General features: G+C 34.1%; 1 protein-coding gene across 2 annotated transcripts; it reads right to left on the bottom strand.

Moving 5' to 3' along the window:
- Nucleotides 1-3,052: 3,052 nt before the first annotated feature.
- LOC111638847 (methionine-R-sulfoxide reductase B1-like) lies at nucleotides 3,053-19,702 on the bottom strand. 2 transcript variants are annotated; one of them, XM_023384605.1, is made up of 4 exons: nucleotides 19,344-19,488; nucleotides 18,073-18,248; nucleotides 8,313-8,485; nucleotides 3,053-7,354 (listed from the first exon to the last, which is right to left on the bottom strand). In XM_023384605.1, exons 2-4 carry the CDS (start codon nucleotides 18,201-18,203, stop codon nucleotides 7,107-7,109), a joined length of 552 nt encoding a protein of 183 aa, XP_023240373.1. In that variant the 5' UTR covers nucleotides 18,204-18,248; nucleotides 19,344-19,488; the 3' UTR covers nucleotides 3,053-7,106. The 2 variants fall into 2 exon arrangements, with proteins under 2 accessions (XP_023240373.1, XP_023240372.1); XM_023384604.1 differs by lacking the exon at nucleotides 19,344-19,488 and adding an exon at nucleotides 19,612-19,702 and having other exon boundaries at nucleotides 3,054-7,354.
- Between the last annotated feature and the right edge of the window lie 7,614 nt (nucleotides 19,703-27,316).

The following is a 27,316-nucleotide window of genomic DNA, read 5'->3' as shown; positions in this document are numbered from 1 at the left end:
GCAGTTTTAACATGTAGTGAGGACATTGACATAGCTCCAATACAGATGCCCTGGATTTTCACGGGTCAGGTACCTAAACCTAACTTACAGGTACTGTACATGCTTATACTAAAGCATTCTTTTAATTTATCAATTTAGTGCTGTGTGCCAAATTACGTGGTAGGTAAATTTAATTAGAATATTTCAAACTATGTAGTAGTAGTAATTAATTTGTTCATAAAATGTTTTGTTGCACACTAGTGCATAAAATAATTTTTGGGAAAGATTTGGTCCTGAAAATAGTCGGCACTCCTGGTATGCTGATTTCTGTTATCAGAAGTTCCTCAAAAGCATCTGTAGTGCAAAGCTGCTTTCAAGGTGGTGGTATGATGTCTCATTACGGATTCTTTCCTTAGAAAAACCTTAATAGTTTTGCATTGTGTATGCAAACTATTAAGATTTTGCATACACAATGGAATATTATGGAAATTTCCCCATATGCAGACAAGTCTGCTTTGTATGGGGAAATTTTCCGGCACTCTAAGACCTTTGAAGAGGCCTGCCTTGTGTGCAGAACTGGTTTAGACATAACAACTTAAGCATGTCCTGATAAAACTGTTAATAATGTTCCATTTGCTCACAGGTGATCCCTTAAAGCTCTGAACCCCTTCTTTCTGGTAAGCAAACAGTATTTTCCTCTAGCCTGCTAGGGATTTTAAATCTTCAGTTGGTGCTAGATAAGACCAGGAATATATTGTTTGGTTATGCAGAGCAAGGAGTATTCTTTATAGACTTAAGTGTACTGGTCAACTTATTTTTAGACCAACTGCTGTTGGACATTTGACTTTACTAAGATGTTAGCTGGTCTCCTTTCCCACACATGTTGACTAGCACATGAATAGAGTGATCTTTCATTTACAGGATATTATCTGGTTTACAAATGGATCCAAAATATAAGTGCTAGTATTTGTGGGGCAGGAGCTTTTTTGTTCTACTGGGTGAGTTCCGCACTGTTTCAAAGCATAGTTGCTAACTACAATAGAGCATCAATTATCCGAAACAATTTGGGACTGGGATTGTTCGGATAACCGATTATGTACAAAAAAAATACATTAACTTATTCCATGTTGAAATTCATTCAAATCCTGGCATGTCCGTAAGTACCCTCTCATGGTCATGCCAGTGCTGCCAGCTAAAACAAGCACCCCAACAAAAATAATATTGGAGTAGCCCAAGACATTGCCAAAGATTGCAGCGCCACAGCAATAGCGGAAATTTAAATTTGCCGACTGGAACGCTTTCGATTAACTGATGTTTTGGTTGATTGATATTCGGATAATCGATGCTCTACTGTGTTATTTGGTACGTTGCACTATTTTACATAGAGATCCCCTTAATAAGATTATCTACATTGCTTCTAATAGTCAGGCTACCTTAATGGCATGCGACTCTTGTCAGATTATTTCAATACTTGTTTGGGAGTGCTGTTTTCAGCTCAGTGAGTTGGCTATCTGCAATAGTTTTTCTCTTGTGGATGCCAGGTGATGTAAGTATGAACTACTGGCCAAATGGGGACCTTAATATCTCCAATCATTTCAAGCATTGGAAGTTAACTCCTGGTTTAAAGCAGAACAAGACTTTTTGCTCAGCTTTCTCTCTGTGCAAACTAAATTTCTTTGCTTTTGACAGGAATCTTTTTTGCAGTTTGGTTAGTGTTGTGATGACTTTGATCACTTTTGTAAACATTATGCCGACCGAATTTTTCTTCTTTGGCCTCTTACTGCTTTTGCAATATCTGCCGAGAAGACTCCTCTGCATCTGATTTGTGAATGTGCAGATCTTTTCTTGGGTAGATTCATTCAACCGTGGTGACATCCCGCAGCTTTCTTTCAGAGATCTGTTTTTTAGAGAGATTAGAGACTTTGAAGTACAGTATCCCCTTGTTATATTGTGCATGTTAGGAGTGATTAATTAATCAGATGATGTGATGTAACTGATTTATCTCTTCACCATCTGTTGTTTGGTCTATTTTTGATTCTTCACATTAACTTGCTTTTTGTGGATTGTATTTCATACAATGGCAGTTTAAAAGTCACTAATTGGAATAAGGTGATATTTTTCTGCCAGTGGAAATTCAATGGCAATTGATTGTTTAAAAGAATCTTCGAATATAAAATGCAATATACAAACGAGCAATACAGGGGGGTTGTAATTTCTCACGAGGTGCACAATTGATTTTTTTGGGTCAAGATGTGTTTGACCTGCTGGCCCCTACCTGTACAATAATAATGATGGGGTCCTGACCTTGAGAATTGCCCCCACTAGAACTGTCAATGGGGATTGGAGTTGAGGATTTTACCACAGACAGTTTTTTCCCAGACCTGGAAATCTGTATTGTTCAGGCCCATAAAAGTTCCTACTCTTATGAATTTAATATTATTTTTAATAACAAAAATAAAATCTTTTAATAAAAAGCAAATGGGAACCACTCTGTTGCTGGCCCCGTACAAGCTGTGGCCAAACCACTTCCATCAAACGGAAAACAACTGAAATGTCAATGGACTACAAGAAAAAATGACAGAAGTGTGAATACAGAATTGGAATTTGAAGTGAATAAACTGGTGAGGGAAATGAGTGCATATAAACTGGATATCTTTTAGTATGAATGAAAGGCAAGGTGGTGATCTGATTTGATGTGTATGAAAAGGGGGAAGTTTAACCACAGATGAGCAGTGATAGCCTAGCCTGAATCTGCTGATCGAGTTCTTGCAATAAGTGTTCAATGGATGAATTGGCCTACCAAGAGCCCTTATCTGGATATCATTTTCTTGATACCAGCAAGATGTCATAGTGGATTGGACAAAATGGCAGTTTGCATCATCATCATAAAAGTGACACACACCCATTCTGAAAAAATCTGGCAAGGGATCTCGTTTAAATTTTTTGATACTTTTATGGACCGTTAAGGTAACCATTAGAAAGACCAATAATTTTCAATTATGCTAGGATATAAAATTTAAATAACAAAAGCTTAAAAGGATTAATTTTGTGAATAATGATACTTAAAAATCTCCATTTAAAAAAAACACTAGCTCAAAGTTAAAATTGTGTGGTGCCATCTGTTGAGATGATGATAATTATTATAAAAAGACAAATAATGCATAATTTTGAGGATAGAGATGAGTTTTTAGAACTATTATAAATGTCAATAACAAGTAAACTTTTAGGTCCAACTCAACTAAAGATATAACACACTAACATATGGTCATTCATGTGTCTTGTCATCATACTCCTCTATCTAGAGTTCCATATATATATATATATAATAAATCGGTGTAATTAACGTATCAGACTTTGAACGCCCTTGTAGTGAAGATGTGTAACTATCTTTTGTAGCGTGGAAGACCAGCTATTGTTTGTATATTCATGTTTTAACTGCAATTATACAAAGTTGATATTGTCAAAGAAATTACACCAAAGACATTCGATTGCTTTAAATATTTAGTTACAGTGATGGCTAAGTCATGTTACCAAATCCGTCACAACACTGTTCTTGAGAGTAGTTGTTACTTTAACAACACACAACTCCAATAATCCATTCCTTCTAAAAATATGTTTGAAAAAATAGAATCCTTTTTAGCATGTTTGTGTATCTGTTTAATAATGCCAATATACATTGGCATTAACATTGATATCCTTGCAATGTTAATATATAATGATGGTTGGTTTGCTATTATTGAATAACAATTACATAATATTGTTATTCTCATTATTCATTGAATACATTTAATATTCTTAATTTTTGACAACCCTGGATTATTAGAAGAAAAATTAAATGCTAAGAGCTTAATTTTAAAAGAAACAATATCATATACATTGTATTATTTTGAAATATTAAAATGAACACCAAGGTGTACACATTTGACAGTAGCATTCAGTAGCACATGGCATACCTGGCATCACAGTCGTGTAGAAGCTATGTGCCACTCGTGCTTACTTCGTTCTGGGAAAAGATGCCTCGTTGGTTCACGAAATGTCTCTAGCATTATTAAATCTATGCCAGGGTGAACCACATTGTGTTGCATGTCAGATCACTTGTCATCCATTGCATGTTGTGCCTTTTGCAAATAGTAGTTGAACGAGTATATGTAATGACAACACCAAAATGAATAGTTGTAACTGACAGTCTATAATGCCTTGCTACTTCGTGTATACTTGTATGTGAATTTACATAGCAGTATGTCAAAAATTTAATGTCGTGAAGACAAAGGCAACCCGGAATGTGATCCCTTTAACAAATGGTGTACAGTAGACCCCCTCTATAACACCAGTGATAATTCTGTGTTATATGAATTCCGTGCTGTACGAGTCACTTCGATTTTACAAATACGTGAGCCGTTCACGGCCCAGCACACACATTTGTAAAATCTAAGTGACTCATACAACATGGAATTATCAACAGTGTTACAGGGGGTCTACTGTATTATACTCAAAATAGTCTTATGCATAAGTTTTGACGTAGCTGGAAAATGCTTACGGAATGTATATGCTGCTGCTTGTTCATTTATTCTTAATTCACAAATGTCCTAAATAATAAAAACAATATGTAAATACTATGTAATAAAATGAAATTGCATTTACTGTGAATGAATGAGGTGCTTCTCATTTATCCTCACCAGGAGAAGTTTTTCTGTCTCCTTAATAACATGCAATCTCCCAGAAGAAAACATTATCATACCTTTAGCCAAATTTTCTGCTTTTATTCCTTCCTTTTTCTTAATGGTCGACACCGTCAACTTTGGATTGTAAAAATATCTGCCAGATTACCACACATGTACTGCTTTCATGATTTGATAAGTTCCCTTTTACCTTAATTAATTGTTGATACAATAACTTTCCTCTTAGGCTTCGTTGGTGTTTGATTAAAACCCCTAAAATAAAGTGAAAAAAACAGAAGCTTTCTCAGCAAGAGTGAGTGACAACATTGACGTTTTCACTGCATGCAGTTTGATGATTTAAATCACAGGTTCCTCACCTTTGCTGCTGTTTTTATAATTCTAATCCATTATTATAAAATTACACACTTATTCTCTAGTGAAATTATATACAATACTTCATTTCACTTAGATGACTTTTTACTAGAGATAATTGGATTGTTTGGAATCCAAATGATAAATGATCCCTCCATATTTAAACACACACAATGAGATGATGATTAATATAAATGAATTGGGTATTTATTTATAGAAGCAAAATGGCAGGCAATTTTATTCTAAACATACGATACAAGACAAACTATTTACATCATGATCTTTTTAAAAACATTCCCGATTAGAAAGTATTGAAATAGCACAGTGCAGATACAAAATATCGTTAAACATTAGTCGTGAAAAACTACAGCACATCACTATCTACAAATGACAAATTATTTACAAAATCATTATATATATTAAAACGATTTTCCCAATATTTATATTGCCGACAACTTAAAATTTCGATTAAAAATTCGTGCAGACCCAACATTTTTGCCTCTCTGCCACTATTTACAGACGACGCCCCGGGATCGGTTCCGTGGCGGAGCATAACTTATCGCGAACGTCAAATTATAAAAATGGAAGAGTGGTTTCGAAAATCCTTTTTGATAAGACGGAAATTAGATTTAACGCTTCGTAAATTATGCAAGCGCATTAAATTGGCACTCGACATCCAAATGTATTTTTGTATACGACACGCATCGTGAAAGACAGAATCCAAACTAACGATAATGCATTCAAGAATATTTTCAGTACGTGGGAGATCAAAAATCAGTCTACTGCCATTAAAAAGATTTCCTACTTATTAAATAATAGATTAATTTTGAGAATGAACTTCTTATACAAAATGGAAACAATCCCAAGAATTTGCTGCTATAGCATTTGCATTGTCGACGTGAGAAGTATTTAATTGATAATAGACGAAATGTTACATGTAATAAATGCAATTTGGTCCCTAAATTCCGAATATTGGAAATACTTATAAAATTTTCCCCGTGAATTTTAATTCTGTTACTGATATTTTTGACAATTTTGATCAACTAATAATTTTTAATACAAAAGGACACGTAAAATGTTTACTTTTACAGCATTTTGAGACGTTTCATATCGCAATATCCGAAATTTGAATGAAGAATCTTTATTTGTTTTATTCAAATTTTAGGTATTGTCAACTGATGAGGCAAATGTCTCTAAAAACATGTAACTGTAATTAAAATACAAAAGGACTTCTTAATTTTATAGCATTTTATGTTGCTCCATACTAAAATTCATAAATTTCAAAGAAAAAGCAAACATTGTTTAAATTAAATATTAAACAGATTTCAACAATATTTAGGCCTTTTTTTATATTTTATAGCATTTCTTTTGAATTTACGTCCATCTTAAAAATTATATTATGCAATAATTATTCGACAAAGCTGGTAAATTTGGTTAACGATTAACTGTGATGGTCCCCCGTAGCGACTGCTATTTTAATGTCCCAAACGACCAAGAAACTGCTCGGTCAACAATTTATAACAATTTATTTTGTCATTTTTTCAAGTGATTCAACTTATAAATTAATTTTAATAGTAGATCATTTTAATGTTAATGAAAACTTTACTTTTTACAACTGATAATTGTGAGGAGAAATCTTTTTGGCTTTCTTCCTTTTTGTTCTTTTATTATGTGGAGATAATCAATCTGACAGAAGTTGATATATATAAAATCACCGATGGGTTGATTGTGGTACTTTATACATTACTGATTTAGATGCATTTTGCCTTGAAATATATATTTTTTTTCCCATAAAACTTTTATACTGAAAATATTCTTTTTCTGATTACAGATAAAGGATTAAAACCAATAATAAAATTAAAATTAAACTTTTAGAAATAAATATATATATATGTGTGTGTGTATGTATATATTTTATATTAGCTATTTGAATTTAAATATATTGTAAATATTATTAATTTCTATACAAAAAATAAAATTTGAAAAATTAATAAAAATTTCATAAACAAAACAAGACCAATGGCTGACGGAGAGATTCTCAGAGTGCCTCCGCATCTGGTGACGTGGATGTCGCCGGAAAAGAAACGTCGCGTTCCGTTAGATCCGACCGGGCGACTGATTCTCTTCGTGATTTTCGGAATTTTCTCCGCTTGAATTTTTGTTACTGTCCGAGTGGCATTCCGTTCTCCGGAAGTCCAACGCGGCGGAGTTGACGCAGTAGCGCTTTCCGGTGGGTTTTGGTCCATCTTCGAAAACGTGACCGAGGTGGGCGCCGCATCTTGCGCAGGAAACTTCTGTCCTCGCCAAATCGGGTTTCAGAGCAAGAAGCAATAAATTAGGTCCAACTATAAAAATAATTATAAACTTAATAATATGTCTAAATAATATAATATATAATAAAAACATCACCTTTCTCCTTTAATTTTCCATATTATTTAAAGGAGAAAGTTTGCATTTGCTCAAATCATGTCAAAATGTATAAAGAACAAACACATTAACAATGAAACTCCTCAGAGATCATCCTCTCTTCCGGCCGATGGTCAATGACTACTTTTGGTCGAATTAACTTCAACCTGTTGCCAGAAAAAGGCCCCCTTTCAGACCAAAATTACTTAAAAACATATTTTGTGCTTGCTGGTAACTTTGCATCAAGTTGAATAAGAAAATGAAAAAAAAAAAAACCAAAAACTCCAGCAAAAATGTAAACATTTTTGATAACTGTGGCTATAATCAAGTGTTTGCTTATCATTATCAGATTAGATGTGTTCAAAAAGAAATGCAGGTGAATCGAATGTCGTAATAAAGGAAGAGTAATCATCTGATGACATTAATGATACACGTAGTATTTATTGCTGGACTTCAAATAGATATCTCCATGATAGAGGGAGGGTATTATTATCTTTGAAATTTATGGCCTTATTTTTCATACAAGTCCTATATAATTTATATCTAGCTTTTCCAGGTGTATGAGATGATTGCATTCTAGTTGTGTGTAGTACTCTGATTTCATTTGTGTGTGCTTGGCCAGGCTGGCTAATGTAGTCATGTATTAGCTGTGTAATAAATGATATAAAAAATGTTGTTGTTGTGTGATTAAATTCATGTTAGAATTATATCAGGTTTTATGAATGCTAATTAATACATATTAATTAGCATTCATAAAGCCTGATATAATCTGGCAATCATTTGGCTTAGTCTAATAATCAGATTTATGGATATTTATATTAGAATCATTGTATTTAAATATATTTTTGAAGTGTTGTTAATAAAATTAATAATTTACAATTATTACTGAATTCTTACCGTGAGATAAATCCGTTTTAAAATTAACTTTATTACGATCGATCACGTCGGAAAACGCAGGCCATCCGCATCCCGAATGATATTTTTTCTCCGAAGAAAAAAGTTCTTCTCCGCAGACGATGCAATTATACAATCCGCTTTCCGTTGTTTTATAGTATTTTCCACTGTAGGGTCTAAAATATATAAAAATTACATTACGGAAAATAAATAAGAATTCGAATGAATAAATATTCAAAATATAAGTAAATGTGAATTTTTCATTAAAAGGCAGTCATTTCTTGTAACCTTCCCTTTTGAATTGATACTAAATTACAAAATTCAGTTGACAAAAAAATACATAATAAAGCTTAAAAAAACCTTATGTATAATTGGAGAATTTGTATGAAAAGACATTCTAAATGAGAATCCATGCTTAAATTATGTTTTTTAACATTTAACCCGAAGAAGATTTATCAAGCAAGTCAAAAACTTAATTTGTGTGCTGGAAAGTGTGAAAGGTATATCTAAAGTTTTTTAATCTTTTGTACAAAAAGAGATAGTAACTTATTACTAAATGTTTAAAAAGAATGAGTATCAATGATCAAATAATTTGTGATTACCTTTCATACATGAAACGAGAGAAAAATCATTTGTATACAAATATTGATCATCAATATATGTATGTTTTTGTAGTAGTACTATTACTACTACTACAAAAATACACATATATTGAAGTTTGATGCAGGGCTGTGGAGTCGGAGTCGTGGTCATCAAAAAGTCCGCCAACTCCGACTCCCTTTTACTTACCAACTTGTTATGTATATGAGACGGAGTCGGATGGTAAGGAAAAGTCAGATTAGGTAGATTTTTACGCGACTTCACAGCCCTAGTTTGATGATATTTACAAACATAATTACAAATATAAAACTAACTACGAGTAACTATCTGAGAATATTTTTACTTTTCTTAAACACTTAAAACATCCTCAAACTTTCACAAAACATAATTTTAATATTAAATGAATATATATATATTTTTAAATTTGTAAATTAATTACTATCATAAAAATTGTTTCATTAAACACATTTTTAAACACACAATTCCAAGACTTGTAATAATGACGAGTTACAAGAATCTTTGTAACTCGTAATTGTTCTAGTTTCACTCTGGCTCAAAATTACAATCTACCGACAGTTTGACTATTATCATCTTTCCTTTTTTATGTACCTGCATTTTCTTCAAAGATTATTTAATTGCCTCCTTATGTAATATAAGATAATAGCTTTATCATTAATGAAGTGTGCTAAATTAACTCTGTTCCAGGAAAATGAGTGATAAATAATTATTTAATTCCGTAATTAAGCTGCTTTGTCTCAAAGTACGATAACGTTAGCATACGCAACTAATTGCGGTGGTGGTGATCGGGGAGTAATCACTAAATATTTAATACAAAACGACTTCTAAGTTTGTTACGGAGATAACACTGTTATAAAAAGGTTTCGTGGATTGTTATTAAATATTTGGTGAAAGTGCTCTTTAATTCTCACATTTAAAGATCTCAAAGTGGAATCAAAATAATAAAAGCACTTATGATTTTTTTATTAGCTTAACTAAATAAATGGCAGCTTTATCAATATCTTATTCTTATCCAAACAAAATTTGCATGGGTGATGAAAGTTTTCCGATGAACAGTCTGATCTGAAACTCTAGCAGCTATTTTAAAATATTTTCTTAAAAATTTACCCATAATAAAATACAGTGGCGTGCCGTCATTGAAAGCGGTGGAAGCGCCGCTTTCCTTGTATTTTCTAAAAAATAAATACATATTAATTTTAATTATATGAAAATAATCGCACAATATTTTATTATAACCGCATTATGTATCTTATTACAAATTTCTATACTACACGTGAAAAAATAATAAGATTGCTATTGTATATTCTAATATTAGTGGCGGAGTGGAAGCACTGTATTGTCAGCTTCCAAATAGCCAGATTCGCGCATGCGCTTTACAGAGCACCAACTTCATCCGGTTTAGCTGGTGGAAACCTAGGACCTTGGGTGGATGCTACACGTATAATGCTTCCAATTCTATCCAGGACTGGTTTTGGGCTGTTAGCCACCCGCCCACTAGATATTTGGCCACCCTCGCATTACTTACATATTTCAATGTTAAACCAGTGATATTACGGTTTTGTATGTCCCATCTATAAGAGGATGTAGAAGAAAACGTGTACGATTCTTGTACAATGTTAAAAAATTAACTGTTACTTTGGCAGCATCATTTACAACTAAATTTAATGAATGAGAGATGCACCAGGTACAGAAAAAGCTCTAGAATTTATTTTCCTAAATTTACGATTTATGTATCCATTGTCATAAAAATTTGTCTTTTCACTTTTTTCCCCGAGACTACAAACATTCGAGTACAAAGTAACTGGTTTCGACTTATTTCTACTTAAGTAGTAGTTAAATAATTAAGCGATTAGGGAATTGGGGACAAACAAAACCCTGATGAAAGAGCCGGAATTTTACTTAAACAAAAGCTTAACCGAACCATCTCTAGCTGAGTACAGTGGAGACTGATTTCTTCGCATTATTAATGTAATAAAGACAGAAATTTTTCCAGTTCAACGAGAGCGACCGAAAAGTTGTAAATTTTGGAAATTTCCGTGGACACCTGGTCCTAAAACGAATTAGTTAGAAAACAAATGACTATTAAGTTTAACATATTTAGATTTTTACAGCTATGGTGAGAAACGTTTAAAATCTACAGCAGCCCTGTCGTGTCCTTTGAGATATACTAGTGATGCGACTAAACAGGCATTTGTCATTGACCGGTATCGGCACCTTCGGGATTTGTCAGCCCGCGTGCATGCACACACCTCACACTTAGCAGGATCGTCTGATTCCACTCGTAAGGAGCTATTTGACTAAGTGGTTAAATATCACGGCACGCCACTGATAGAATAGTGTTTGATAGGGAAAGAGTTAGCATAAACTATATTTTGCCAAACAGAAGAATTTAAAAATAGCAATTATATTGAAGTATTAAAACTGTTACCTGACATCGCCACTAGATGCTGCGGTCCACACTCGCATAATGATTGTTTTACTGAAATAACTCGCAAGTTAATGCAAGTAGTAATTTAACACTAGTAGTAGTTTACTTCTGTAAATCAAGGTGTTTGTGTGTCTTTCTTATGTGATCTCGACACGGATGATAACACAACTGGAATAATCAATATACTATTCCTACAAATTAACTAAGCCAATCCTACAAATTAACTAAACTAATAGTAAGCTTTCTAAAAAAAGCCATGTGGATATTATATTATCTAATGCAATATTTCTATCATTAAGTATGGTGGAATGAGTAATGACTTATTGATGCTTAAAAGCTGCAAACTTGAGACAGATATGACACTATATGTACACCAGTACTTACAGTAGAAATAGGGTTTATCATACACACTCAAAACTAAAGATTTTGTCCACGAAACTCAAGTATCCATGAAAAAATTACTATGAGGGTCATTCAAATAAAACCCAACCAATGACTTTATTTAATAGATACAGTATATTACATTAAAAGTAATTCCCCCGATGAGTAAGGCACTGACACCAGACGTTCAATTCCTTGCTCATAGAACTCAGTGGGTTGATGTCTGTACCATTCCTGAACTGAGTCTTCCAACCTCAGCATCTGATTGAAACTTATGCCCTTTCAGGTGCCCCTAATTTCCTCGAAAACATGGAAATCACACGGAGACAAGTCAGAACTGTGTGCAGGATTCTGGAATGTTTCCCACTTGAATTTCACAAGGGATTCCTGCACAATGCATGCAGTGTGAGGAAGGGCGTTGTCATGAAGGACAATGACATCTTGTGAAAGCAGGCAAGGCCGCTTGGACTCGATGGAAGCTTGCAGAGATTTTAAAAGTTTCCACGTACCAAGCAGCATTTATGGTGGTTCCACAGGCAGTAAACTCCATCAGCTGTTGTTCATCATGCAATTGTTGACGCATCCATGCTTGAAAGTTGGATGGAGTATCTGCCTGACATGCTAAACAAACGCAGCTCGTTTGTAGGTTCACATGACACTGCAGTGTTTCCACCTAAATTTCAAATGGAGGATATTCACTATACACATTTCATACTTTAATATATCCATTGGTCGGGTTACATTTGAATGACCCTCATATAATAATCAGAAATAGCAAAAAAAAGAAAAACCCACCAAAATTATAGGCCTATTTTTATACAAAACTTTATTAAAATAATTTGACACTATAAGTCCTAAGTGCCACTTTGTATTAAAATTAATTAATTAATTTACAGAAATCAAGAAGAGACAAATCTAGCAATGACAAACCTATAACTAATGCAAGATTAGATAGGCAGGCAGTATTACCGATTACAATAATTTAATTTGAATGACCCCATGGTCATTCAAATTAAATTATTTAAGCTTAAAAGTTAATTTGAAAAAAAATGCAGGCTATCTGAAGATTTTAAGCAGTAATTACAAACTCAGCAAACAAGTTTTCCATTGTCTAAAGTCATTAATTAAGAGAATCCTTAGAAAACATAAAAAATCCTTTGTACACAAAAATGATCTGTCAGCAATTTTTTTTAAAACCTCAAAAACAAATATGCATGCCTTGCCTTTACTCCTCTCTCAATTATTTTCTTTAAGGTAAGCCCCACTTTAATTGATATTATTAGACAATCCTACCTGAACTTCCCATAAAAACTCGTGAGTAGTTTTTGTACATGCAATATATTTTCAAAATAGATGACCATAAATAACTGGCAAAATGTTACATAAGTGAACAAAACGTACTTCTCTATCACTGGAAATGGAATAAATTCAACCACAGCCTCTTCGGCTTCCAGCAAAATGTGCAAAATGTATCAAATCACAAACATTTTCGGAACTATTTCAACCCGAAGAATCGGAATCGGGTGAATTCCGAGCTTTAAAATATGAAATTTTTCATAAAATAAAGAATAAAAATTAATTTCAAACCTAACATTAAGTTAAATTACAAATAAAGTCAAGAATATGTTAAACTCCCATGCCAAATATATAATACTAGATACAAACATTGTCGGACGGCATCAAACGTATATGAATAAAACACACCTTTAACAATCCAGCAAATAAATTATTTTAGTAACATAAAAATGGTTGAAAACATTTTTATGTTATTAAAATAATTTATTTGCTGGATTGTTAAAGATGTGTTTTATTCATATTATTGTTATCAAATGTATCTTGTAAATAAGAAAATAATTCATTATTTCAACAAAACTTCCAAACCATCTTTGATAAGCTTTTGTTGTCATCTTGAAAAAGATATTGAAGTTTATTGTTGTTGCAAACACATCATATTTACTCAAATATAATGTATTCTTAAAAGGTATAATATATAATTATTGTTATAGTTTCCTCTAAGACGTAAATTCTGTTTTTAGAGACGCTAATGAAAAAATTTATTTTCCATATATTTATTGAAGTGACTCATATTCACAGAAATGAATAATTAAAAGCTCTAGTATGTGTTATTTCAGTGCAATATGAAGAAATACTCTTATATAAAAAGTGTTTGAGTAGCTTATTGTCAAAAGAATAAACTTTAAAATGGACTCGCTTCTTATTACTCTTAAAACATCTTATTACTTAGCTTAATCCAAAGCGATTCCAATTAATCATTTAAAACATAATCAATTATATAGAACTTCTCGTTGTTCCCAAGAACTTGTGCTAGGTATTCAAATACTTTCAAAGGAAGCAATCCTTATGAGTTCATGACAGTCAATAAGCCAATTTGAGTACCAAAAACTAGTATCTTGTTCTGCTATCAGACATTCTAATCGCATTACAGTAAGACAGAGATCAAAGTACTCTGTGATCTGGCTTCTCAATTTTAATACTCTAATTGTTTACTTTGATCTCTGTAATTATCAACATGTTGATTGATTTGTTTTCAAACACTCAGTACTAGTTACTTACTATGGCATACAAGACAAACTGGCAGCACTATATTACCTTATTGCCTTTGTTTTCACAAATTATATTCGCTGCTTGTTTTTGAGAAATATTTTCAGAAACTCGTTTAATTCTTGAAAGTTTTATATTCATAAATGCATTCAATTCCATCCTATAGTCTATCGTAACTTGGCACCTACTGTAAACAAACTAAGACACACCTCCCTTTGTTTATTGGTTTAAACCCATGTCCATCAATTAGAAACCGTGTTGCGTCTCATTTATCTGCAGAAAATAGTTCTTTGTTATTTATAAAATCATTAGTTAACCCCTTCCTCCCCATTAATTATATAAATATCACAAAGATTAATTCATACATTACAGTAACATTTTCCTTTAGAGGTTTGCGTATGATTTTTAAGGATTGCCGGAGAATTTTTTTTGTTTTGTTTTATTGATGTATCTATTTAATAAATTAGTTGTGTAGATAAAAATTCTGAAGTATGTTCAACTACACAATTATAAATATGTTTTGTGTAAATCTTTGTCAAAAAATTATTATTAAATATATATCATTCACTATATTTAAACGGCTACATAAAAATGTTAAAGTAGGCTATAATAACTTTTCTAAGTATTATCTCGGTAATTTTTAAATTGCTGACCACTCTGACCTACTTAAGCCCTTTTCTCTGCACTTGTTAAACTGGTCAACACGTGTCTAGCCACTTCCGACTGTGATTTGACCAATGAAAATTTCCAGCGGATTAATACGACAAAATCTTTGTTTACAGTAGGTGCCAAGTTAGGATAAATAGACTATAGTTGATTCTAAGAAAAGTAATACAATCAACTTGTGTTAATATGAATCACAAGGAAAACAGTAATTAGTTTGTTTTATAGAAAATTTGCATTAATGATTTTCAGGGCTAAGGTCAAGATCATATAATTTAGGGAGTTAATGCTTAATGGGCATTATCTCTACATTAGAGAAGTTGCAGCCAACGTTTTCATTGCAAAAACGTGAACGTCAGACATTCAGCACTGACTTCCTGTAAGCCTAGAAGTTTGACAATGGCATTTGGAACACCGAGCATGATTCCACTAATGTTCCAAATGCCATTGTCAAATTTCAGGGCTAACAGGAAGGCGCAGCCGAACGTCCGACGTTCACGTTTTTGCGATGAAAACGTCAGCCACAACCTCTCTATTATAATATTTTGAATTAATTTACCAAATGAAGTTAAATAAAATAAATTAAAATTTATTTACAAAAACAAATGAGCAATTATTCATCGTGACATCGTCACAATGCCAGACTGCAATTTTTCATCACGATGCTCTCAAATTTTTTAGCAGTGTTTTGCCTCTGGTTTTCATGCTTTTCCTATTAACAATGAAGTCATGCTAGTCATCTATCTAACTCCATTCAGGAGAAAATTTCTGAACTGAAATAATGCGACTTCTGGTGCAAATCGGAAGTTTGTATATAGGTAATTGGAGTCTCCCGCTCCTATCCTTTCCATATCTGGTCTCAACTTTCATCTACCTAACTCCATTCTCTGGATTAAGGAAGGACAGAGAGAGACAGACAAACATTAATAACACTACAATTTTTTCAAACTGCTGCCCAATCAATGTTCTAAATGATTTTCCAATCAAACAAAATGACAGTATATATCAGATATTTAAGATTATTATTCATTCCTTTTTGAAACAGATATAACTTTAATAAATGATTTTGAGCAAATAAACTAACAATCACAATTCAGTAATAATAAATTGCAACCAAAATACATTAATGCTTATGAAACTAAGTGATTTTGTTGGTTGTCTTCCAGCTTCATTGAATATATTGTATGTTCAATGAATACACTACTTTGTAGGGCTGCCAAAAACCAGTGGACCTCAATGGCAAGATTTAATTTTTTTACTTTTCATTACATAATCATTTTTTTAAAGTAACATATACAATATAATCTTTATTATTGCATAGAAGATGCTGCGTTCCACTTTACGACTTAGGGCCTAAACCTTCTGTTTCAGGCAGTTCCAAATAAATCAGATGGTATATGGTAGTCAGAAAAATATAAATATTTGGTATTCAGCAACAATATATCCAAATAATTATTTAGTACTTGGCCAAAAACCTTTATTTGGCCCATCCTTACATGTGTCCGTATGTTCCCTCGTCGTACGACCTTTATTTCTCTGAAAAGGTTCAAACTTATTCTTGAAATATAACCATTATACCCGCTCCAAGATGATCATTATACCCAATTTTACTTATTTATCTATGAATATAATCTTAATTTTCCACTTTATCCAGGTTAAGTTACATTCTTTGTACCCAAAAACCTGTTTCTACTACTGACTCTTTAACTGTCAAAATTAGACACTAAAAATTAAGCAATATTATTACTACCCCGTTTCCCCGAAAATAAGACCTTATATTAATTTTTGCTCTCAAAGATGCGCTAGGTTTTATTTTCACAGGATGTCTTATTTTTCCATGAAGAAGAATTCACATTTATTGTTGAACAAAAAACTTCCCAAGTCGAACTTAGACGAGAGTGACGTATATCTGGTCGTGTCGAACTGAACTTAAATAAAACCGAAGTCACAAACAAAAGTGAACTTATGAAGTTCTCATGCTGGAGTGGATTTCCCACTCTCTCTTCAACTTAACATTTTTATAGCATCGACATCGGGCTCGATGACCAATTAGTGCTTACTGAATAGCACTATGCAAATGTGATGTAGCGTGATTCCTGGCCGATCAATTAGCAATCACCAGCCGTAACATTATGCAAATCTGCGATTCCCAAGCCATAGTCTTATGCAAATCATGCCGTGTGGCGTGATTGTCTGCTGACCAATCAGTGGCTGTACTTTCAAAATGCCAACGGCCACTTTCAACCATCTGTCGATGACCGTTACGAGTAAAAAAAACTTTGCTAGGTCTTACTTTCGGGGGGGGGAGGCCTTATATTTAGCAATTCAGCAAAACCTCTGCTAGGTCTTATTTTCGGGAAAACACGGTACTTGTATATATAAGAAAACGCAATGAAAACAAAATCAAGCACATAAAAGGTACTTTAATACCTAAGCAAAAAATTTCTACCATTTTAAATGGTCATGATCAGGTTAATTTAATTTTAAAAAAATAGAATAAGTCATTGATTGGAGAATGCCATTCACACAATGGCAATAGATGACATAGGAGAAGAATTAAAAGTATTCATTAGATGAAGCAGTGGCATCTGTAGACTATAAAAAGAGGGCATCAGACTTACATTATGCAAGAAGATACCTCCTATATATATATACACACACACAGGCATCCCTTGATTAATGCAGTTAATTAATCCCTTGATGCTACCACATTTATCAAATACAGTGGTACCTTGCTTGTACTCAACCGAACAATCACGACCTGCTGGAACAAATTTTCGGTTAATAACAAATATTTTTATTTTGTCATCAGTAAAAAACTTGGGGATTTTTTTTCTCATTCTCAATCCCCGAGGGGGCAATCCAGCAACAAAGGGGAATGTGTGCCAACATATAGGCACCCGAGGTGATGTCAAAAATCATTTTCTACTGTTTAAAACTGTACAAAACAATTCATTTCATCATTAAAGTACCTTTTATGTGCCTGATTTTGGTATTTTTGTTGTGTATTCTTAACACACATCCAGTTTATCAAGTAGTTAATAATAATAATTATTATATATAAATAAATTAGCTTTAACACTCTAAAATAATACATTTTTCACAATTTACCTTTCCGTCCCCTTTTCTTGAGTAACTTGATATTGCAACGGCGTTAATTTCGATCTCAAGTCTTCTTTGCATAATTGCAAACCTTCGCATTCGTTTTTTCCCCCATTTTGTTGTACTTTACCATTCTCCATGTCAAAATTAAGCAATAGTGGACTATTCTAATCAAGTTTCACCTTCTGAAAATTTAGATTATTATATTTAATTTTATAAAATCTAATGTAATTTGAAAGAAATTTCATATAAAATTGCATTAGTTTAAGCAATTAATAAGTATTTAGAATATTTTTTAAATATATATTGCGTAAAAACATGTTGCAATCAATTAATTTAACACACATTAAAAAACTGAATTATAAATTTTTGAACATTCTTAATGTTTAAAAATATTGCCTTAACATTTCCAGACAAATAAATTATGTACAGGTACATTTAAAAGGCTTCAATTCACGTCCATCGACCATAATAATTTGAATTATTATATAACAGAACTACTACTCTTTTGAAAGAGTATTACATAATAATTCGAAATTCTTTATGTAATAATTCTTCAACATTCCTGAACAATTATACACAATAAATTATTCAACGATTTCTTGTACACGTATAATAATTACTCCAAATTTACTACAATTCATAAATTACGACAGACAATTCTGACTACATCTTTGTAATCCAGAACTCGACTTACAAGAGACACGACGATAAAATGTTTTAAGGACTCGATCACTACATTTACTATAGATTTATATAACAATTGCATAAAGGAACTATCGTCGGGAGTAAGCAATTTAAACTTTTAAGCAAACCATAATAACTTTTATAGTTCCGTCGTGGTGTGAGTAACGTATCGCAAAGGAAACTCCGTCCAAACACCAGAAATACGAGAAACTTCCCGGAGAGGGGACGGTAGTATCGGTCTTCCCGGACCGACCGAGACCACCGCAACATTCGGCGAGGAAAGAGGCGTGCAGACGCTCCCAGACTTCCGACGGGACCACTCCGGAGGCGTCGAAACAACCCGGTGCGGAAAATGCGAGCGCGGCAAAGGATTTGCCCAGCACGGTAATTAAACGGCAGAATTACCACGAGCACTTTTTACTTTACGGATTCTAAGCAGCCTCGGCAATAATAAACGTCAATAGAGAGCTCGACCTTCGCGTAAATTTCTACTCCACCTACATTCGTCGCCTTTTAAACTGCTCTTCATCCGAAATCGCCGGACACTGAAGTTACTGTCGGCAATATTATTAAAATAAATGCAACAATCTTGCCTTTATTCGTTGGAAGTGGTGCCACTTATCGACTTCTAAATTTGGCAATTGGAGGAGGAGGAGGAGCGAAAGAGGAAATGGCCGAAGGTTTTAATAAGTAATTCGAGACTAACGTAAACATTCTTTCTTGACGTCCTACCGGAAAATTATGCTAATTAAATAATATCTTGTTTCCGAGGGAAGACGTCGGCGCGTTAAACCCAGAGACGGAATCGTCCTCCCTCTTTAATTACGAGAATGGAATTATTCCGCGTATCCGTATACTTACTTTTCCCGCGAATATCCAGCATTTTTAGGGTTTACACGTCCGCATTGTTTTCTAAACGAGGATACCGTAAGACTTTCGGTTCATTTTGGAGGGGCGTTGTTTGGCTTCCGGGTTGGGGATGATGACGTGAAATCGAGCGGTTCGAGATTATTTTTAAATAAATTTTTAAAATATTTTTTAAAACTAAATTAATGTCTTTCGAACTAATAAATTATTTATTTTCTCCGTATTTGGAGTATTAATTAATTAATTAAGTCTTTGTACTCGTTTATTTTGAAAAAAATTATGTCGTGCCTAATTCCTTCGGTTTAGCGGTCGGATGGCCGAGAGGTCAAGGTGGCAGCCTACCGCTCTGGGAAACCCGGGTTCGAATCCGAACGGGTCAAAAAATCCCCGGGAATTTTTCGGGGGTGGTCCGTTCGGATATGTCGGGCCCCGTTTCTCACTACCCAGCAGCCCCATTGTAAGCCTGGCCGAACCCATAATGGGCTTACAAAAAGAGGCCCTCCTAGTGCCCACAGGGCGGAAAGAGTTAAAATAAAAAACTCCTTCGGTTTATATGGAGATTTTCGGTTTTATTCCGGCCATCGAGCGATCTCTACTGGTTAGGGGATTGACCTAACTCTATAGACCTACAGCCGATTAGGGTGGTGTCCACTGCTCTGGAGGATCCGGGATCGAATCTGAAATTTTTCGGACCCCGTCCCAGGCTGCCCCACTGTGGGCCTGACCGAATTTATAATGGATTGCTTCAAAAAAGCCCTCTTATTGGGCACGGGACGGAAAGAGTTTCAAAGCCCGTAATTTGGCAATTATTATTATTGTTATTATCCTGTCCAACCTTGTCGAGCGGTGACTGTTTGTCAACGGCAAAAGGAAAGACCAAGTCATCTTCGGAGTGGCTCAGCCAGGAGTTGTTGGTGGAAGAGATCCAAATGATCTGTACAAACCATAGAGGTTCCTCTAAAAAGTTGAAATTAAGGGTGCATCCAGTTATTAAGCGTATGGCTTACTTTTTAGTGATAAATTTCGCTTGATAACTAATAAGAGGGTCTCCATTACCGAGCCCATTATGGGTTCGGCTAGGCCCACAATAGGGCGGCCGGATTATGAGAGGCGGGACCCGACATATCCGAACGGGCCACCCCGTAAAATTCCTGGAGATTCATCGACCCATATGTTTTCATGTACATACATTGCATACAGCTTCAAACCCCTTATAAAGAACTCTCTGGCTATTATAGCAACCAAGCATTGTTTAATATCTACCCGAATTGGTATTATAAGGCATGTCGCCAGTGAGAAACTAAAAATTATAGATCTATGCTAATAACTAACAGTATCTTAATGGCTGCCAAGACTTAACTTACGTCCCGTGTGGCAGAATTCAAAATCACGAGTTTAAACATCTCTTGGTGTTAAGGTGTAGTCCCTTCGACACGAGGAATCCATGTGTAAATTCTAAATTTAAAACGTCTGAGACAATAAAGGCGATGGTCTTCTGCTTCAGAACAACAAGCCATCAGTGGCAGAGTGGATAAAACTACTGAACTCTGATAGTTGGTCATTTGGCTACTCTTCTGTGCAGATATATTACGTCTATGACGAACAGATGCCTCGTGTTGTTTAACGTATTTTTCACCTTCATAATAATAAAAGTGATGCCACACAATTTGCACTTATCTGAATGCAATTCAATGTGTTCATCTCGTAACTGCCCCCTAATTTTTGAGGGGGCAGATTGCTTATTTCGCACATTGAATAATGATTTTATTATTCATCAGTGTTTTTTTATGCTAATAAATATGAATAACAAAAGTAATCATATCTAACAATCAAAATATTTTTAACTTGAAAATAACCTCATTTTATTTTAAATTTTATGTTTGAATTTTCACTACCTTTATCACAGTCAGACGTCAAAATACCATTTACAAAAACAATTTACGTTACTTACCGCCAGACAAACTTACAAACTATTATTTCTTCTTTTACTGTTTATGGTGCTTGAAGTCCTAGTTTCTTTCAAACTATTATTTAACTATTATTTATATGTAAATTAATTCAAATTGACAGTTGAATAAGACAAACATTGACCGCCCTAAATGACTCGTTGCCAACTTATATACTGCAGATAACACCAGAAATTTTTCATCTCCACCCAAAAAATGGCCGGACGGACCACCATCCGAAAAATTCCTGAAAATTTTCTTCCCGTCCGATTTCGATACAGGGTCCCCCAGAGCGGTAGGTTGCAACCTTGACCACACGGCAATCAGGCCGTCATCCTGAGAACACTGAAGAACATTAAGGATAATGCAGGATTAATATCATTGTGTATTCTTTAGAAAACCGCATAGTTCGGATCAAACTTTGCCATTATCAGTAGAATTTTTAAAGATTGTCCCCGACTTTTCATCATCCCCATTTAATAAAGTTTCAAAATGTGGAATCGACGTCTATTTTATTTCAAATTTATCCAACAATAAGTTTAATACCTTCGCTTTATCTCAGCGTATAATTTATGGAGACATTTTTATGAGAAACGTCTCAATTTAGGTGTTACTAACGTGAAGAAAATCTGAAAAACTCCACATGATTAGCCCGTTGGCCGGGCGTGAACCCGTGACCTACTACCAGTAGTGTTGTCCACTAGTAGGTACTGTACCTATTATATATTTTATAATCCGAGTAACATGGTCTGAAAACGCAAAGCGTTTCGTTGCCGATAAACTCCGTATTGGCTTTAAAGGTTTGCTTGTTAAGTTACGGCAACGCAACACATGGGCGATCTGCCCATGTATTGCGTTGCCTAGGGGATGCCTTCCGGAAGGTCGTTTTAAGGACAACTGATTTCCCTATTCGGACGTTACACACGTGGAGAAAACCCGGGAAACTTCACGTGGCCAGACCATCCTGGAGGAGCGAACCCACGACCGAACTCCAGGTGTTCAGGGAACGAAACCTCTTGTCCACTGGCGAACTCTTGACTTTAAAGACTTGAATTGCAATTAAGTATTATACTAAAGAATGACATAGAGGAAAGTCTAGAATAATAAATAATATATCTGACAGACTTTATTTTTCAGACTCGTTTACAACCAATACACCGCATTTCATTTCATTTGATGTTTGTACTTTTATTCGCGATAACGTACAATAAAAATTTGAATCCATTTTCAAAATTATTAAATCTAACACATTATATATATATATATATATTATATATATTACAATAGTTTAACTGATTATTAATTGTACATTTATATTTTGATTTCGACGAAATATCTCTTGCATTCAAACTAAGTGAAATCTACGAAATCGTATTGTCTACCGTCTTCCATTGTAATACTTTTAATGTGTAAGAACAAATACTTTAAATATGTTTTGCGAGTTCAAACGACTATGGAATTATATTAGAAATGTGGCTAAGACTAGCAATTATATTACTAACTTTATGAAAATTGTTTGTACAGTTTCAAGTGAAATCATACAAATTTTAATACTTTACGTGCAATTATCAGGCAAAATGCTCCGGCGATAATAATTACCATATTTTACTACAGATCGTGTATAGAAAACGTGGCTTCGTTCGACCTTTCGTTAAAAAACGAGATCGTCAACATAAGTAACGTCATGGCCAACTTATCTGTCTCTCGACACCATCCAATAGGAACTATAGCAATTATAGGATACAGAAGATTGACTCTTCCGAGAATGACTTGTAGATTTGTACAGTACTTTTCCATACGGTCGAATCCACCAATCAATGAAATCGACCGCCAGAATGAAAAGGCCAAGTTTCTATTCGATTTACACAGTGCGCGGAGAGATTCGAACCACGATCGCTATCAAACTAAGATCCAGATTCAAGAAAGTGCCGTTAGTTACAGTGTCATATTCTCGCGACGTAGTTAAATACCTCAAATCGTATCTGCAATTCACGAAGCTCATCGTAACTGAATTTACTATTTACAACAAAATGTCAGCGATTCCGACAGTATAGTGTTTCGTCCAATAGGAATATAGCCCGGGAACTTTCAAATAGAGCGAATTGTTTCCTGCATGAGTTTCTGTGTTAAAATGGGAGAGAAAAATAAGGCATCATTTTACTTTTACCAATACAGGCGTTGAAAGAAGTCGAAAAAATAATAATAAAAGAAAGGTTAGATCCAACTGTTACCTCTAAGGATAATTGTTGAAAATTAGGCCTAATTTGCAAAAAAATGAATAGTGTTAGTAAATGCACAGTACTTAAAAGCATAGATGAAATTCAACGTAAGTTGAAAAAGATTACAAAAACGTTTCAAAAATACAAGGTTAGTAAAATTTCTGTATTATTCATTATAACGATTCTGTTTATAATTTCAAAATGATTAAGAAAATAGTATTCTACACATTACAGTTCCTCAATTGAACGAAAAATTGTTTCCTCCGACATTCGATNAATGTCATCTTAATTTTGCTGCTTGAATGCATCGACCGTAACACCACCGCGCAATTTTCTGATCAACTGATCCAGAATCAAACATGTTGAAACAGAAAATCAACGCTTTTTCCACCTCGGCCATTCGATCATCTATGAAAATGTTACTGTTTATATCATCATCATCATTAGCTGTTTATCCGACTTATTTTCATCAAGTGTATTGCGAATGAATGAATCTTAAGATATTTACTAGATTTGTCACTCCACAACAGTCCTTTTCCAAACGGTCGAACCGACCAATCAATGAAATTGACCGCCAGAATCAAAGGGCCAACTTTCTATTCGATTTACACAGTGCGCGGAGACATTCGAACCAAGATCCCTAACAAACTAAGATACAGATTCAAGGAAGTGCCGTTAGTTACAGTGTCATATTCTCGCGACGTTGTTAAATACCACAAATCGTATCTGCAATTCATGAAGCTCATCATAACTGAATTTACTATTTACGACAAAATAGCGATTCCGACAGTATAGTGTTTCGTCCAATAGGAATATAGCCCGGGAACTTTCAAACAGCGAATTGTTAGAATGGGAGAAATAAAGAAGGCGGCGTCTTACTTTGTCCACAGTACTGGCGTTGAAAAGAGTGGAAAAAAGAAAAATAATAGAAAAAAGGTTAGATCCAACTGTTACCTGTAAAGATAATTGTTAAAAATTAAGCCTAATATGCAAAGAAGTGAATAGTGTTAGTAAATGCACAGTACTTAGAAGCATAGATTAAATTCAATGTAAATTGAGAGAGATTACAAAAGCGTTTCAAAAATAAAAGGTTAGTAAAATTTCTTTATTATTCATTATAATGATTCTGTTTATAATTTCAAAATGATTAAGAGAATAGTATTCTACACATTACAGTTCCTCAATTGAACGAAAAATTGTTTCCTCCGACATTCGATAGTATCAGATTAATTCCGTGAACAAAATGACTTGAATCAACGATAAATTTTCGATGAAGTACGTAATTTGTCAATTGATCAGCTTGAATTGTCTTGACTTACGACAACTCACTGCATGTTGCAATATAACGATGCCGATATACGACATTTTCGATTACGACGAGTTTTGTGAACACCAAATTTTGACGTAGACAACTTAAAACGAAAATTCGTCGTTAGGACGCTTTCGTGAATGCGGACCGGGAAGAATATTGTGTTGGGGATTCGACCGCCAGAGTACAAAATGAATAGAAAAATTAAACAGAAGAATTCACTTCGATTTATCGTCTGAATACGAATGTTTCAATGAGTAAATAAATTTTGTACTTAGAACTCCGAATCGTTCTTATCTAAGTCATTCAATCGCATCGTTTATATCGAGAGACGGATAAATCGGTAAATCGAACCTTGGACTAGATTATTCTGCTTAAAGTTTACGAAATTTGTACTGAAGCCAAGGCATTAATCCATCGAAAGTCTTTGCATATAATTGCTACAGAGGTATATTAGGAGGGTACAGTTTACTTTTTGCTACAGCTCGGAAATTAATCCTTATGAGCGTTTTTTATGGGAAACTTGAAAAAATCTGACGTTCTTTGGATAAAAGTTTGCTCGTTTCCAAGAAACTTTCAACATTTCATTAACAAAATTTACCCGATAGTAACCAGTCTTACACAAGTGAATTACAAAATTTCGAACGAACTTGATGTTAAGTTTTTGTATGTGGCTTGGCGCGCAAACATTTTCTCTTGATGATTACAACATAAATTGGTTTTATTAAGTGTGAATGTTATTAACTGCAATTATAATAATATTAATAGTCAAACAATTTTGTTTAAAATGAAACACCTGACAAAAAAGCAACCTTTAAAAAATTAAAATGGTTATTTATACACACAAAATTTAATTTAAAACGAAATATTCATCCGCGTAAGTCGGTGAACCAAGAGAAGTTCGATCAGCTTTTTGAATTTTAAAACTCATCATTCTAGAATTAGCTTCTTTACAGACAGAAATTCGAATTAGAATGAAGTATAAGAGTTTTCGAAATGTTTAGATCGTTTCCCAATCAAGCTTTCGCCATAAAATTACTGATATTCATCACCAGAATACACTTCTAGAATAGCAAGTAAACTACAGGATCGATGGAAACAGGGGCAGAAGGTATAATTGGTTGCCATTTCCGATCGATGATGGCTATTAATAACATGTTTGGATGTTCGACTAATTTCTTATTTAGAGACAAGAAATGATTAGCCGTTTTTTCGAGCAATTTCAACAATTCATTGAAATTCGCAGAAAAACATTCTGTTTGGTTTCTGCAGCACAATTGGCGGTGGTAAAGTCGACGACAAGAACGAAAATGGAACTGGCAATCGTTACATACGAGTGCTACTGTATTTCGAAAAACCGCTTTATTTGTGTTTTCAACTTTTGATGATGACATTTTATTACTTTTTAATGTTAGAAATACTACTTAAACAACGCAAAAAGCCAGAAGATAAGAAGAAACAACAGTGTAACCTTTCTTAAAATAAACAACAAAAATTAGTCATATCAACCTTATCGAAAGTACACTTGTACTGTGAAATGTTACACATCGTAAACAGTATAACAGATCGGGACATGTTTCCCATACCATACTGGTCACTTCCGCATATGTGGGATCCACCCTAATAAAGCATAATTGTGACCTATAACCTACAACGTGCTGGTGTCTCCAGTTAATCGATCAATAAAATTTTCCATTACAAGTACTTCTGCAGTTTTATCGCATTGCGAAAGTAGAAAAATCACGTTTTAAGTAATGCACTTTGTTTTCCACCCTACAAGCACTAAATGGTGCCTTTTCAATGTTCCAAAATGGTCCGAATGATCACATCGTGATTCTGTCAGACCCACAATAAACAGATCCTGGAGTTTGATCAGCAAAAATCTCTGGGATATGTCGCGATTTTAGATCCGAGTTACCATCACCCACGAAAATTCTCCAGTCTGAAACAAATTACCTATTCGAATGCTTAATTAACACCAGGTAACAGGTTGTCTACGTTGTATGACTCGCTACAGTTTTGCTCAATAGAGACTAGTCCCACGGCAATGAAGTCGGCTAGCACGGCAAGGGATGGAGAATGATGTACCCAATGGCACACTCGCGATTTAATCTTAGAGGAGCGAGTTGAACAGATAACATAAATTTTTTAATGCAAATTAAATGAAATTTACCTTCATGTGACCACTGATTCATAAGTAATGTAGAAATAGAACACACCACACA

The sequence above is a fragment of the Centruroides sculpturatus genome, unplaced genomic scaffold (genome assembly GCF_000671375.1).
Source record: "Centruroides sculpturatus isolate CEXI.00-Female unplaced genomic scaffold, Cexi_2.0 scaffold1109, whole genome shotgun sequence".
In the NCBI taxonomy this organism is placed as follows: domain Eukaryota; kingdom Metazoa; phylum Arthropoda; class Arachnida; order Scorpiones; family Buthidae; genus Centruroides; species Centruroides sculpturatus.
This window is presented reverse-complemented; position numbering and strand designations above follow the sequence as displayed.